The 17429-nt window shown below is 35.4% G+C and overlaps 1 protein-coding gene across 1 annotated transcript in view; it reads right to left on the reverse strand.

Moving 5' to 3' along the window:
- Window positions 1–16105, reverse strand: part of LOC120417316 (GTPase-activating Rap/Ran-GAP domain-like protein 3) — a 292571-nt gene extending 276466 nt beyond the window's left edge. Inside the window, exon 1 of the mRNA XM_039579280.2 lies at window positions 15607–16105. Coding sequence (XP_039435214.1) covers window positions 15607–16088 — 482 coding nt within the window. The 5' untranslated portion in view covers window positions 16089–16105. The remainder of the gene's footprint in view (window positions 1–15606) is intronic.
- Between the last annotated feature and the right edge of the window lie 1324 nt (window positions 16106–17429).

Below are 17429 nucleotides of genomic sequence, written 5' to 3' on the forward strand. Positions count from 1 at the left end.
AATATTAAAAGTTTGATATTAAAATATAAAAAAGGTTTTTTGAATTTATTTTTTGATTTAAATTTAATATATCTCAAAGGTTTATGTGTACTTCGGGATGTCCAATGTCATCCGAGAACTCCCTGGAGTTAAGATCTACGAGTCTACTGCCGTAACAAGCAAGAGGTCTTCGGATTTTTACCCCAGATCATGAGCTCATCAAAACTGTATGATTCTAGAGTAAATTATCATTCCCACCGATCAGTAGATTGCTATGGGTTTCAAAATAAAGAGGTTGAAATGAAAATTAATCTTAAAAATTAAACTGACTAAATATTACAATGGTCAAACCAGTCAAGTCAAACTAGAACAAGTTTTTTGTCGTCGGAACTTGGTGGTCAACATTTTGCGAATTTCTTTTTTTGTTTTGTTTTGTGATTTTTAACTAAAATTTTAATTTTACCGTTGGTTTGATGAATACTGTAGAAATCATAAAAAAAAAATCAAAAAATCAAAAAAAAAAATCTAAGGAAATGCGCAAAGTATTTACCATTAGGGTGTAATATCAAAATCGATAATGACCCACATTTGTATCTAATGAATTAACCTATCAATTAACGCATAAAAAAGAGAATTTGTGTGATACTTAACGAATCAAAACAATAAAATGGGTTTTTTAAAGCACTTATGACACTTTTTGTTTCTTTTCTACAGTGAGTTTGGATCAATTCCACAAAAAAAAGCAAAGTAATCCACTTTAACGACCCCCGGGCCTTTTGTGGTCTCTGTTGCAAGTTTCTGCTAATTTCTAGGCGTCCGAAGGTTATGTGTGGTGAGTCACCCAAAACCTCTTTTACGCAAATGGACCGACGTTTTACTTCCCCATCCGATAGAAGACCAGGAGGATAAGGCGGGAATCACACCCGCGCCCCATAGCAACTTAGGGATCGGCAGCCAAGCCGCTAACCACCGCGCCACGAGGCCCTCAAAAAAAAACATCAATTCCACACAACTTTCTAAAACAAAGCATCAATGGTATCAATTCTCACTTATATGTGCCAATGAAAACAGACATTACAAGAATAAACAACGAATGTTTTAAAACAAACTAAGAACATTTGTGTATTTCTCTATGAAATTTTTTTAAAACGCTTTTCTGGTAAATAAAGCATTCAAGTTTCACAGTTTGGACATAACCAATAACAATCTTAGCATCCGTAACCGTACGAAGAGTTAATTGAATTAAGATGAAACAACTCATTACCGTCAAACACGTATTAACTTTATCATTAAGCCTATTTGAACCAATCCGTATGAACACTTAACCATCCTGGTACAAGTTAATAAAGACCCTTCCCTCCAGAAATCATAAACAGTGCTTCTCCACGGAAAACAATCACTTTCCGCTCGGGTGGATAATTTCAATCAATCATAATAGCTTTGCACTAAAGTGACATTATGATGGGGGATTGCCTCCCGTACATGAGCTCCGATCACCACCGATGGTGATGATGATAGTGACATTTATCCCACATACACCAAACAGCACAATGTACGGTGAATTCCGCTCTGAACGGCAATTTATGCTGTTATAGTTATTAGCTAGATATGTGTGCTTGGTAAGTGGTCCCCCCGATGATAACATTAGTATTATCCGTATACTGCTAAAGTGAATATAGCGTGTAATGAATTTATACTATCGAGGCAAGAAATCTCGCCGTCATTCGATACGAGAAAACTTGGAAAATCTCAGCACACTCACACACGTTCACAAAATCTCAACCGGAGAGAAATGCACGTCCGGACACTTAACACGGTGCTGCCACAGAGGAAAATCCTCGACAGAAGCATTGACCCGATTCGCCACAGGAAATCTAATTTGCCAGCTTGGTTGGCTCCGACAAATGGACTCTGGACTACAAAATCATTGAATCTTGCAGTCTTGCTACATCTTTCAGTTCTTTTTTGTTCAGGGTGATGTGTGTTGGCGGGGGTTCCCTTTTTTCTGCAACGTAAACTCGGCCAACGCTGGTTGGATAGTGGATGGACCCGTTCAGAGGGAAGTTCAGTGAAGCCGTCTTGTAAATAAGAAAAATAAGAAAAAATAACTTTGATTAAATTACGTATTAAGATACAAAGAGTAAGAAATATTGAAATTCCAACAATACAGCTGACTACCCTACACCAGGACATGTAACACGATCACCGGACCTTAAATAGAGGGCAGCAGAAGACAAAAAAACGGAAAGCATATTTTCAGTAGTCTCTAAATTGCGGACCGTTGTTTCCGATGGTGAACTCTTGTCTCTCACATCGTACTAGCCAGTAGTCGGGGGCTGGTAATCGACTTTCCGATGGCGTTAGGGGTGATGCAAACAGGATTTAGATTGGCTTATCCTTTTATAATTTTTCACCCGGATTATCTGTGCATAACGGAGTGTTTTTTTTTTGTGTGTGGGAGTTTGGAGTGAGGGTTGAAAGTGGACAAGATCTATGGTGGTCAAGCTTTCGAAGCATTTGACCGTAGCGTTGGGTTTGAGATTAACGATCCGTCGGAGATTCGAAAGAGAAAAATGGTATCAGTTTCTGTCGATTCGTTGATTGGAACTGGGTCAATTTATTCTGCTCTTCAGGAAACGTCCCATCACAGATTGTAAACAGTAAATTTTGAGCAGCAAAGCTGACGATTGAGAAAAGTGGGAAGAAATGGGAAGAACTCTTTTCAATTTAGCTCAAACGAAGATTGGACAGGCAAGTCACGTATTTTTCGTTGCTAGCTGACGATTGTTTGCAGTTGATATAGATGTAAGGTTCGCCTTAAGAAGAAACGATCAATATTCAATTTAAGTATACTTTTCTTTTTGTATTTTATTCCTCAAAGTACAGTCTCTATTTGTATTAAAGATCAGCTTTCAAACGTTTAAATTTACTGAAATTGAAAACAAATTGATATACAACCCAAACAAAACGGAAATAAGATAAACCAACAAACTTGCCAACACGACAACCCGTCCAATTTAGAGTTGCACCATCTGCAACTCTATCTTGGAAAATTTCTCAATGTTTAACCGTTCACTGCAAGTCAAGTCTTTTCTTAGCGGAACAACAACAAAAAAATACAAGATCAAAACGAACAATGCAACATTAAGTGAAAAAAAAGAGCACAATAAGAATCAGTGCAGAAGAGCAAAGTGTTTCCCAAGTACAAACAGTTTTCCTCGGAAAAAAGAGAAAAAAAATCGTAGAGCGTTGCTGGCTGACCTACCCAGTGGACGACACGTACTACAAAGATTTTTTATTTTCCTGGACCTTTTATCCGCTCCATTCAACAGAGATTTTTCCTCCAGTACAATGTCAACCGGAAGCCAATGTTGTGTGTGTGTTTTTTTTTTCTCTCTGCAATACGGTCCTCTTTGGAAAATCATTTATGTTGTGATACGAGGAAATACCTCCTTAACGTCATCTTACACTTTTGTAGATGTTTATCGTTGTGCTGCAGTAAAGTGATGCTAGTGAAATGAAACACCTTCTTTGAATTTCCAATCAGTTCTTTAAAGGTCAAATTAAAATAAAATTTCAAAAAAGACTACTCAGAAATAAGGGCAGTTAATTCTGAAGTTAGCTGGAACATCTCACATTAAAGAAAAATAGAATTTTCAAATAATTTAGAATCGTTAAAAATATCATTCACCAAACAAAAAGGTAAATAAAAGTCAAGCCAAGCCTGTGGGCTTCCGCATAGTCAGGCCCCCGGCTCGAGTAATAACGTTTTATGGGAATTATTGTGCTGAACATTGCGTTTTTACGAGCTTTTTGTTGGTCCGACACCGCTGGCGTTCGACACGGACAATTTCGGCGCAAACGCTTGGAGTGTTGAGTGGTAAACCACCAATAAATGGCGACAATAAATGTACAACGTTCAAGTTGTTATTGCATTTGACGGCTGTGGATTGCTTTAAAGTTGTAATTTGAATCCATGATCAGATATCGTTTCAGATGCGTTTTAGATAATCAATAATTCGGTAGTCCTAAATGCAAACTCCAAATAAAGTAAGACTCAAAATTTCATCCCACCAATAATATCGATCCAACTTTGAACATACTAGCAAAAGTGTCACGTAGGTTGTTCCCTTACTTTTTCTGTGGCTTTCAGGATTGTCTGTTGACACACCTTTTCCCCAGCAAATTCGGTCCAAAACCTTATCCTTCTGAAGTGGTGTTGCCCACGTTGGCACCGGATTGTTGGTAAATACAAAAAAAAACTACACCTCTTTGTGGTTTTATGATTTGTCACCCCCTCATAAAAGGGCTGACCAAGGCTTCACAGATGTCAGTTTTTCATCTGATGGGGTTTGGAACTATGTGGGGAAGAAGAAAGCAATCAAGTCGAACCGGGCCAAAATTGACGACGTGACGAGATAACATAAGTTTATAGTTTTTCGTCTCTAAAAGATCTCTTATTTAGATATATACACATACGGTATGTATGGCACCTAATATTGAGTATTTGAAGCAGATAAAATTTGTCACAGCACTTTTATGTCTATTGTCGTCGTGTTTTTACTAGAAAAATATTGAAAAAAAATGGTTCTCGATAACACAAAAAAATAAAGACTGCCCGGGGCTCAATTCTTTATAGGAAAAATAAGTATTTATGCAAATTTTGAGTCAAATTGGTTAGATTGGGGGATCACTTTTGAGCATCGCGAAAAATATATGGAGAAAACATCGCTTTAGGATTTTGGCAGTAGGTGGCGCAAATCTCGCACAAATTTGTCCAAGTGTGAGATTCCTGTAGGGAATTCAATTATCTACAACTTGGTCCAAAAGCGCAAAACGATTCGAGTTTCCACCCCAGTTTCACAACCATTTTCAATGCTGGAGATTCAAGTTCACCGAAACCATCATTGAGAATAGCTACTATCGTGTAAACTAGCTATTCTCAACGAAGTGGAAATGAATTGTAAATTTTGTTTGAAAAAAATCATATAAACTTAATGTTTGCATCTTCTCAAAACTGACAAAAAAAAACAAAGATCTCAAAAATGACAGAAAGCTGCATTTATATGAAAGTTCCAAGCCAATTTGGATAATAGGCTAACCTATCTGTTCTGTTGTATACATTATAAGGCCGTTACAAATATTTTTCAAAGCTTATGTCGCCCTGCCCCCCCTCCCCTTGAAAATTGGTCTGAAAAATCATGGGGCAAAAAATATATTTTTCCAAAAAACTTCAAAATTTTCATGAAAATAGAAGTCTAATCAACGGAAAACAATCTAAATTGCATTTTCTGCATTGATAATCATATTTAGCATGTTTGGGCTTGTTTAAAAATGTGTAATTTGCAAGTTTTGACAAAATATTATCATCATAGAACGGAAAAATGTGACATATCCTATAACACTTAAACTACCATCCTCAATATTATCCCGCGAACTACCAAGCTAGCGAAAAAAGGCGAAGTCCAACTTAACTTTTTTTCAGCCCTCTATTTTCTAGTTGTTATGCATGTTGGATCGAATGTTGAATGACAAGTTACAGTACAATTATAATATCCAATACCATATTGGACCGATCTGGCCACATTGGGACCGGTTCCAGGTTCTCCGGTGGAACCCGGAACAACCCCAATAACGGAGCTTTTCCAAGATTTTTTTTTTGAGTGGCAATATGGGTATCAAAATTCAGCATTTTCAAAATAAAGTTATTATTTGACACTCGAATTATTGTTTTGGAATGATTTTGAAAATGCTAAATTTTGATACCCATATTGCCACTCCAATAAAATTCTTGTAAATACTCTGGAATTGGGGATATTCCGGGTTCCACCGGAGAACCTGGAACCGGTCCCAAAGTGGCCAGATATGTCCAAAATGGTTTTTAGAGTCATCAATGAGCTTGTTTTTGAAACTACTGAATTTTGATACCCATATTGCCACTCTAATAAATTTCTTGAAAATACTCCGTTGTTGGGATATTCCGGGTTCCACCGGAGAACCTGGAACCGGTCCCAAAATGGGCAGATATGTCCAAAATGGTTTTTAGCGTCATCAATAAGCATGATTTTGAAAATGCTAAATTTTGATACCCATATTGCCACTCTAATAAAATTCTTGAAAATACTCTGGAATTGGGGATATTCCGGGTTCCACCGGAGAACCTGGAACCGGTCCCAATGTGGCCAGATCGGTCCAATATGGTATTGGATATTATAATTGTACTGTAACTTGAGTTATGATAAAATTTTAAACAGATTGTCATTCAACATTCGATCCAACATGCATAACAACTAGAAAATAGAAGGCTGAAAAAAGTTACCTGGTTGGTTTTGGGAATAACTTAGGGTAAGTGCCTCTGTTTTGGACTTTTAAAAAAGCAAAATAATCTAGAGATCTGCCCGCATCTTTTGCTTCTTGAATTTTGAAAATCCGTCCACAGGGAGCCGAGATACAGCTGTTTGAAGTTGGACTTCGCCTTTTTTCGCTTGCATGGTAGTTTAGGTGTTAAATTTTACTTTTGATTATAAAAAATGTGACGTGTTTTTTTATTTAATTGTTTTTTTTTTTCAGAAATCCCGTCCATTTTCCTACAAGATTGTCTTTGGCCACCTTTTTGATACGATGCAATGGCTTCAAAATACAGCAACATTTAAATTACGATACCCATTTTTTTAAATAGATTACGGCCCTTCTCAAATGTCATTCTTGAGAGCACCTGGTTCCATATACACAAAAATATTCTTGAAAAATTCCTGTTTTGGGCTGGAATTGCTCAATAGAGAACTCCGAAGCAATGCTGTAGAGCGAACAATTTGATTTTTTATTAGGGCGTCCAATTTTCCCGGGTTTTAAATTTCCCGGGAAACGGGAAAAATATTTTTTGAAATCCCGGGAATTCCCGGGATCCCGGGAAATTTTTGAAGCAGTCATAAAATCTATGTTTTTATAATATTTTATATGTTTTCAAGCTTAAAATTATAGAATTAACTCAATAATAATAATTCGTGACAATCTACACTTCAATCGGAACAAGGACGACAGTTTTTGAATAACCTAAAAGAAATTAAAAATGTTTTTTTTTTTTAGGATTTAAAACAAACTACAAATTTAAATTACAATGTGATTCAAATTAAATTAAAGTATTTTATAAATATATTTCTTTTTTATATTTTTTCATATTCCATAACTAGAAAAGCTTGAAAAATTTCTTCAAAAATGTCTACAAAAACGAGAAGCGACAAAAATGTCTACAAAAACGAGAAGCGACAACAAAACCAGAGTTTTATTTAAAAATAGTTCCTATGAGCTATTTTCTTTCATGTTATCAAAAAAAAATCTTTTTTTTTCATAAAATTATTTTTATCAGGTCTTTTTTGGTACTGGGACCTAATTAGGACCGAGTCGGCTTTTGTAATAACATTTTTCTTAAAGCTAAGAGTAATTACAGAGGTTTAAAAAAAATATTTAGAAATAAAATGATACCAGTCAATGTAACATTTTAGATAAGTTTTGAATGTCTTATTTTATATAAAACATATTTTACTAATTTTCTTTAAGTTACTTCCGCCAACTGGGGGAAATCAGGACTGCAGGCTGAAAAGGTACAGGATATTTCAAAGCAATAAATTTAGAAATCTGTGTACTAATTGTTTTGATTCCGGTGTTTGATGAAAAATAATTTAAGATGATATTTTTTTCGAATTGAAAATCCTGAATATAAATATAATACCCAGTCTTTTAAAAAACATAAAATTAAATAGAAAATATTCAAAGCGCCAGGCATTTTGCGGATCTGTGAACTAAAATTTAAACCATTTTCCCTAATAAGCCAAATTAAAGCTGATATATGTCGATGCCGAATACACATTTTAATTCTTCAAAATTCAGATTAATTAATATGTATTCAGCTGTTCGTCTATTTCTACAACCAAATCTGAATTTCCATACCAAAATTTGATATTTGTTTTCAATTTCGGGAATTTCCGGGACAAATTATGAAAATTCCCGGGATTCGGGGATTCCTGGTTTTGGAAAAATCCCGGGATATTCCCGGGATGGACGCACAATTTTTTATGATAAAGAATTCAAGTATCGGACTAAAATGCAAGTTGAATATTCAGAACTATACAAGATTGGCAAAACTCGTAGCATTTGAAATTGTATCTACATAAGAATTCGAACGGCAATGCAAGCGGTCGCCTTTCCAAAACTGTTGAACTCCAAGCGAAAAATACATGATGGATACCTTGGAGAATTTCTATATCTTTTTAAAAATGTAGAAGAAGTAGAAAATCTGGTTCAAGAGCCATGAGTTCGACTCGTAATTCTTAGTTAACTTGGATAATCATCGCATAAACATGACAAAATCCAGTCTGCAATTCGCTAAAATCACTGTATCCGAGCGAAGAAAATCATAAGAATTTCTTATTTTAAAGATTTTTGAAAAGTACACTTTGGCTTACATAGAGATTCCTCCATTGACAATTGAAAAAAAAAATGTAGGACTCCCCTTCAAAGCGGCTCAATACTCAATAGGTAATAATGAATTGGATAGTTGTGTGTCTGTTGATTTATTTTTAATTATTTACAAAAAAGAAGCCGATTTTCAACAAATTTGAATGAAATGTTCTCTACGAAGAATTGAATTTGCAGTCAAAGTATATAAATACTGAGAAACCAAAGTAAGAGTTGTACAAAATCTCTACTACCCAGTCCTAAACTCTGTAAAGATCGTCACATTTTTTGTCTCACCCCTCAAACTTGAACATCAATCAAACTACCAACTATTCCGTCGATTTGCACGTGGGACACCACACCGTCAGAATTCCATTCAATTCTCCGCGATAGAGCCCCAAGTGCTTGCGATTCCAATTCCAGATCACAAATCAACAAGCCGGGTTCTGATGTGGCATATTTGCTCATTGTATACGCAAATAGAAACGCGCCGTGGAACAACTTTTCCATCCGATGGCGGATCCGGGCTCGCCGGGGGAAAATGTTTTGTACCATTGGTGGGTTGCGTTGTTGTGTGGCTTTGCGTGAAATGCTGACAAAACTTTTCGGTCGTGGTAGGTTCTGCCGAAAAGTGAGAGGGTTCTGCCTGTATGCTTTGTTTCAAAACTAATTGAAAAGTTATACGGAATGAAAAGTAAGCTCACCAATTATGCGAGTTGAGCGGAAATTGATCACCCATAGATTAGTTGAACGGGTTATGACACAAACTACTTTTTGCATTGTTATAACTGTACCTCAGAGGTGTCGTATTTGGAAGTTGATACAATAAACTCAATTAAAATAAAATGATAATAAAATGGTTCATAACAATTTCAGCACTTGGTTTGCATTCAACTGTTAAGTGTTATACTCTCTTCGCTTTGCAATCTACTAGCTTGTTAAATATTCGAAAATGAAACTCTATTCATCAGGTTTTGTTACATATTTGCCCGTCCAGAAAATTGATAACCAGACCGTACAGCTTCATAATCCACTCAATTTAAGTTTCACGGTGCAACATTTTAGCTTGCATCTATACTTTCCCAGCAACTCTCGTAACCTATTTCGCTCGGGTGCGCTCAACGAGTGCCAATCGCCTGTCGATTTAGCGCAAACACCCGCCCACTCCGTGTCCCTCTCGACATGGAATCGTTTCCATATGGTTCCCCATCTCAGCAGCATCTCGCTAGTAGATAAAAGCAAAGCGCCCGATCATTCGTCACTGTCAGCATCATGTCATGCATGTTTCATTGATGTTCTCACTGCAAATCAATACCCATATAGCAAACGAACTCTGCTATTTACTTTTTATTTTATTCATGATTGGTGAACATTTCCCGCCAGTTTGACTTTTTGAACTAATCAATCAAGGTTATTTACAAAATTTGCATCAATCCAAAATTTTACAAAACTTCACGAGGAAAATTGCTTTCAAACCAATTCCATTAAATTTTCTTCAACAAATTGATACCCATCAGAACCGAAGTCCAGAAAACTGCAAATTCCAGCTAGATAGAACAATCAGTTCAAATAACCTTCATCCATCCATGGTTGTCGAAGGAGGGGAAATCCTGACTAAATGGGATCAATGGGCTATTTGCAAAGTTGAAAACACCATTTATTTGTCGATTGAAGCATGATTTCCTCACTGGATACTTTATTTCGTTGAGCTTCAAGCAAATTTGATGCAACCCTGGCGTAACCAGCTGGTTGGGTAGATTAAATGGTAATTTATGGCCACATGCTCTGCCGTGGATCCGAGCGATAATTCACTGATGGTTGACCTTTATCCGTACAATCCAACCGGTATGAATATTCATAACCATAGTTCATCGCCGACTAGCTGCCCAAAATTAAAGCGAATTCACAGAATCGTTGAATTTGAGCAATTTTCAGACATTATTCTGTTTGAACAATTCGGTCCCAAAATTTAGCTAAAATTGATGATTTTATTGTTCCCGACGATAAACTTTTCGATTTTCACGCAAAAAAACACGTTTTAGACTGGATACTGTACATTTGATATGCTCAATAAATTTGGACAACTTTATTGTTTCGTGCTTTTTTTATTAAATTAATTTACCAAATTCAATTTTATTTTCAAAAATTCATATCTCGGAATCTTGTCATTTGATATTAACCATTTTTTTTATACGAGTAATTCTCTACCAAAACCGAAAATGGATTTTATTTTTTTATTTTTTATTTGGCTCAAACTTTGTGGGGGCCTTTCCCATGACCAAAGAAGCTATTTTGTGTCATTGGTTCACCCATACAAGTCTCCATACAATTTTGGCAGTTGTCCATACAAAAATGATACGTAAATATTCAAACAGCTGTAACTTTTGCATGGATTTTCTGATCAATTTGGTGTCTTCGGCAAAGTTGTAGGTATTGTTGAGGACTATTGAGAAAAAAATAGGTACACGGAAAAAAAATTGGTGAGTTTTTAATAATCTTTTTTTTACAAAAAATCAATTTCCCAAAATATGTATTTTTTGATTTTCGAGATTTTTGGATATGTTTAAGGAGACCAAAACCCGCAACTTTTGAGCCATTGAAAAGTATGGTAAAAAAATCTGCCATTGAGCTATGATTTTTTTTTTTTGAAAAATAGTGATTTTTGGAAAAAATCGAAATTTCATGCAAAAAAAAATTTTGACCTGATTTTTTTATGCAAAATTGAATTTGCAATCGAAAACTACTTTAGAGATTTTTTGATAAAGGGCTCCGTTTTCAAAATACAGCCACCAAAAGTTTGACTTTAGCAAAATATTTGCAGTTTTTCGATTTTTAAAAATAGTGACCATAACTGACCATTTCTGAAAATATTTTTTTTTTAATTCAGAAAATTTTCTATGAAATTGTCTAAGAGACATTGAAGATTGGACCTATATTTGCTGAGATACAGCAGCTTAAAGAAAAATATACAGAAAAATTGAAGTTTTCTAAGTCTCACCTAAACAACCCACCATTTTCTAATGTCGATATCTTAGCAACTAATGGCCTGATTTTCAATGTTAAAATATGAAACATTCGTGAAATTTTCCGATCTTTTCGAAAACTATAACAATGTTTTAATCAAGCCAAACATTTCAAAAGGGCCTAATATTGAATGTTTGGTCCTTTTAAAATGTATGTCTTTATTAAATTTTTTTAAATATCGTTTTCGAATAGATCGCAAAATTTTACAAATGTTTCATGTTTTAATATTAAAAATCGGACCATTAGTTGCTGAGATATCGACATTAGAAAATGGTGGGTTGTTTGGGTGAGACTTCAATTTTCTTGTTTCTTTTTCTTTAAGCCGCTGTATCTCAGCAAGTATAGGTCCAATCTTCAATGTCTCTTAGACAATTTTATAGCAAAATTTCTGAACTTTTCAAAAAAAATATTTTCAGAAATGGTCACTCATGGTAACCATTTTTAAAAACCGAAAAACTGCAAATATTTTGCTAAAGTCAAACTTTCGGTGGCTATATCCTGTAAACGGAGCCCTTTATCAAAAAATCTCTGAAGTAGTTTTCGATTGCAAATTCAATTTTGCATAAAAAAATTATGACAAAATTTGTTTTTGTTTGAAATTTTGATTTTTTCCAAAAATCACTATTTTTTCAAAAATTCATAACTCGGCGGCTGATTTTTTTACCATACTTCTCTATGGCTCAAAAGTTGCGGGTTTTGGTCCCTTGAAACAAAAAATCTCGAAAATAAAAAAATAAGTATTTTGGGACATTGATTTTTTATGAAAAAAAAGTTCATTAAAAACTCACAATTTTTTTCCCGTGTACCTTTTTTTTCTCAATGGTCCTCAACAATACCTACAACTTTGCTGAAGACACCAAATTGATCAGAAAATTCACTCAAAAGTTACAGCTGTTTGAATATTTACGTATCATTTTTTGTATGAACAGCTGCCAAAATTGTATCGAGACTTGTATGGGTGAACCAATAGGGTGTAATATGGTTGTATGGAAAAAAATTAAGTTGTCCAAATTTAGCGAGCACAACCATTTTTCAGTTCCTTTTGGGGTCCTGAACAACTCCCCAAAGTTTGGGAACGATTGGCTCAGTCCTCACTTTGCGCAAAGCGATTCAATTTTCCATATAAAAAACCGGATTCATATTCGGATGCTCTGGAATGTGCTCTACAACTTTCCCGAAGAGAGTATGGTGCTAACTTGCTCCTATAAAAAGATACAGCATGTTCAAAACTCGTCTAAAACGTGTTTTTTGCTCGAAAATCACGTTTTAGACGAGTTTTGAGGACGCTGTATCTTCTTTCAGGGACAAGCTAGCACCATACTCTCTTTGGGAAAGTTGTAGAGCTCATTCCAGAGCATCCGAATATGAATCCGGTTTTAGTACAGCGTGAAACGTGGATTTTATAAATATCAAAACTCAAAAAAATGGGTTTTCCCATACTAATTTATTTGGAAAATTGAATCGCTTTGCGCAAAGTGAGGACTAAACCAATCGTTCCCAAACTTTGGGGAGTTGTTTAGGACCCCAAAAGGAACTGAAAAATTGCTGTGCTGGAAAATCGATTTTGATATTACACCCTAGTGAACCAATGACACAAAATAGCTTCTTTGGCCATAAGAAAGCCCCCACAAAGTTTGAGCCAAATAAAAAATACAAAAAATAAAAATGGTCGAAATCGGCTAGTTTCGTAGAGACTTGCTCATATGTTACGTGAAACATCCTGAAACGTCATAAAACAACATTTTCAGCTGTAAGCTCTTTGGTCCCGTTACAGTTAGGAGAGAGTGAGGAGATTTGATCCCCGGGGACACTTGATCTCTAGCCTGTATAAGCCACCGAATGGGTAAAACAATTAGTTTTGTTGTAGAAAGTTGTGCGAAATTGACTCAAACTCATTGAAAAAAAAAGAAAAAATAATTTTAAAAATGTTCGGGTTGAGTTACACATATTTTTTTTAAAGTGCTGCAAAAAAACTCCAAGAGATCTGTTTTCTTTGTTTTTATTTGTATGGAAAACAATTAAAATATATTCAAAACATTTTTTTTCTATACATGAATTTTTTGATAAACTTATCAACTACAAAATCCTAGCGTATTGACGTTAATTAATCGTCCTACTATTTTTAACAATCCATTGTTTAAAAAAGTGCGTTTAGGGAGTCTTGATCCCTGCATTTTTAATGTCACTGAAGTCAGCTTTAAGTTTAATTAATTAGTTATTTTTCTTACTTGGATTCCTTAAACCTAGTTGAAGATGACTCGCTGCAGTTTAAACCATTTTTCAAATGCTTTGTAAAAAAACAATTGTCATAATGTCTAAATATTCTTGAAAAATTCAAAGTGCACGTGTTTCAGGGGACCTCAAACTTCATGTTTACCCTCGAGTTGAGGCTGCGCAGAAATTTTGTTGATCGGTGTTATTCGTCCTATTAATTTCCTATTAATCATATTAAATAATTTTTAATAAAAATCGAAAATATGCTAGATAAAATCACACGCACGAGGCGAACAAAAACTTAGAAACAAAGCACTCTTCTTTAAAATAATGTTAATAGGGGAAATACACCAATTCTCTACCCATTTTAAACATCAGCCACCCAGAACTTTGATCATGAATTACAGCTTTTATAAAGTGTTTCTGACTATTTCAAAGTAATAAATGGCTCAAAAAAGTGAGCAAGTAACTCACTATTGTTGGTGTATCTGGTAATGCTGTTTGGATAGCAGCAAACTGCAAAATTGCAAAAAGCTTAGTGTGACGAAAATGGGTATAGTCGTATAGTGTATAGTTCCTTTCATTCAAATCACAACAAACATCGAAGGGGAGATGCGGGTAAGACGGCCACCCTAAGGGAGAAGTCTAATAAAATTTACACAACAGATTATTTTGATCTCAAATTACGTACATATTGTTCTACTACTAGTCCATTATAGAAATGACATAAATTAGTTGGTCTAAAAACCAATTTCAATACTTTTCAGCATTTTTTAAAAAATTATTGAAATCGTATATATATGAAATACGCGGGGTAAGACGGCCACCCATGTGGGGTAAGACGGTCAGTGCTATAAATTAACTTAATAACTTTGCTAAATCCACCCAAATACCTACATGGTTGGTTGAACAGACTTCTCTGAACATCATAATTATTTTGATTGAAAAAATTCAAGTTTCAAATGTGAAGAAAAATGCTGTTAAAAGTTTGTGTATTTCGCTTAGAATAAGTAAATCAAAATTATGTAAATAATATAAAATTAACGATTTTTATGAAAAGTTTGATAGGATTTCATACTATTCAATGAGTTTTGCTATATTACAGTAAAGAATGTTGTCGAAACGGTAGTTAACAGCATTTTGATTAAAAATGGATAGTTTTATTGAAAATGCTTTTCCTTATCTACAAATATGTCTTAACAGTCAAAAACCGTCAAAAATATAACCTATATCAAATAAAATTTACAAATTACGGGTGGCCGTCTTATCCCCGGAGAAGGTGGCCGTCTTGCCCCCAAATAAATTATTTTTTGAAACATTTTTTGTAAATAGCTCATCGCATTTTTTAAAATTTTCCGAGGGACATAATCTAGGGAAAACTTCAATTTAACATGAAAAAATATTTGAAGACAGGAAAACATATTGTTATCTAACAAAAATGCCTAAGTTGTAATCCATGAAAATTACATCCAGTTTCAAGTTCAAAAATTATTTGTTTATTTTGAGCTATTTTTATACTATTTCAAACAATATTTTTGACAAAAGTGACTCTATATGCATTATTTAGCATGAGGAACAGTATTGCTAAACATTTTAGTAATATTCATTAGTATAATTATTCAAAAAAACAGAGGGGTGGCCGTCTTACCCCGCCTGGCCGTCTTACCCCCAGCTCCCCTACTCGTAATAGATTGAAGCCCGTCAACGGTGACTGCCTTTGATATCTAATTACTGGTCCAGATTTATCCGGCATCCAGAAAAAAAAGAACATCCGTCTCAATGTTTTCCCAGCTCGTTCTTTTAACCTAATTTCACCGTTCCCTTACTGGACATCCATTCTCCCTCCCCTGCACGATACCCTTGGAATTAAAATCCTAAACATACAAATCCAATCTACTGTCCAAACCCCATCGTCCACCCTCCGAACACTCTTACCTTCCTTCCGCGGCCAGAAGTTGCTCATTCCACTTGGCCACGCAAACGCTGGTGCTCCGACTCCGCAACTTCCGACTGCTGCTCTGCCGCTGTTCCAGCAGCACTTCATCCCCGGCAGATCGATACGCAGCACCACTGGTAGCACTGCCACGTCTGCCGTCCTGAGCCATGAGCTGCTGCTGCACCCCCACCGCCACAACGACCGGAAGCATTTTCTTCGATTTTGCAAATTTTGGCGAAGACGCCCCCAGCAGTCTGTCACCGAAACTTTGGGCGCGCGAAAATTTAGGCGATTTTTTACCCGAACTGGCACCACTGCCACCGCCATAGGTGCCCCCGGGCAGTAAACTGTTCACCGCGTCCCGATGCTCTTCCTGGGACGGCCGTAGCAGCCGCGTCTCGTCGAAGCTGGTGCCGTGGAAGTTCGACGCACGGCGTGGTTGAGGATGAAGGGTTCGCGAGGAGGGCCGCTTGTCGGCCATTTTGAATGGTTTTGGCGGCAACTCGAAGAAGGGAGTTTTTTTAATGCTGCTGAAATGTTGTTTTCACTTTGGTTCACACATTCAATGCTTTTCAAGATAAATTTCGTTTCCTCACTTTTTGAATTTAAATAGTTGATTGCCTATTATCAATATTATCAAATGCGTGTTATCATTATTTCATCACCATTGTATGGAGAATCGATTCCCACTTTCGGTTTTTGAAAAAAAAAATACGTTCAAACCACTTTTCAAAACACAGTTTTAATAAATGATAATTGTATTTTTTGGAGAGGCATACCATCCTGCATTTTTCATGAGTCTTTTTATATCATCTCAGCCTAATTCCTCAAAAATTTTGAATGAAAAAAAATCCTTAAAATTGAACTTTAAATTTAAAATCCAAAAATCTTACAGAAGTAGCGTGTATTTTTCTTTCAGTGTTTTTTCTTTTTTTTTCAGAAAGCCCGCTAAATTTTCTTTGCACATAACCAAACGTTTCCCACGTCAGAATATCTAGAAAATCCATTTCTGGTGACACGGCGGGCGCTCTAAAATTCTTTGTGTAAATATGGGTATTCGGCGCCGTCGCTCCGTGCCATACTTTCATACACTTAGGAGCCCAGGGCGGCGAAGTCCTTGTAGATAAAAAGAAAGACACTAGTGGTTGGTACTAGCAATGCACAGTGTTCGGAATGGCTAAATTAAGTGGAATAAAGTGATAACTTCTTTATTTGACGTCCTAGCCAAATGATGTCTTCGGAAGAGTTGTTGTACTTGATAAGGGCTATCTTTTGAAGTTATTGACATACAGGGTGACGACCTTCCAGGGTGTCAACCAAAAACTAACGTTGTTGGATGACGTTATAGGACTTTGGTGTCTTCGGCAAAGTTGTAGAGGAGAAAATTTCATGAAAGTTTGTTCAAACTGTTTGTTTTAGTGGCCTACTATGTTCTGAAAAGTATTTTATGACATAAAATTACACATCTTTGCCCAAGACTGCAAAATTTTTTGAGCCTTTATTGAGGAGTTATAAAAATTTTTAAGTAATTTTGAGCCTATTTTCAAGTTGCTATGTTTTGAAAATGGCGCATTTTGGCGCAAAACCGAGCAATGCACCTGAAAGTACACACTTTCAACTACATTTCCTGAAAATATCTCCGTGTCTATCGGTGTCTATTTTTAAATATCTCAATTTGAATTTGACGGTTTTTAATCAATTTATTTATAATTTTTAAGCGGAATCTTATAAATTATGACACACATTCTAAAAAAAAAATAAAAACATGTTTAGCCCAAAAATAATGTATGTTAAAATTTAAAATAATTGTTCGTATTTAAAA

Source organism: Culex pipiens, chromosome 3, assembly GCF_016801865.2.
Source record: "Culex pipiens pallens isolate TS chromosome 3, TS_CPP_V2, whole genome shotgun sequence".
NCBI classification, from domain to species: domain Eukaryota; kingdom Metazoa; phylum Arthropoda; class Insecta; order Diptera; family Culicidae; genus Culex; species Culex pipiens.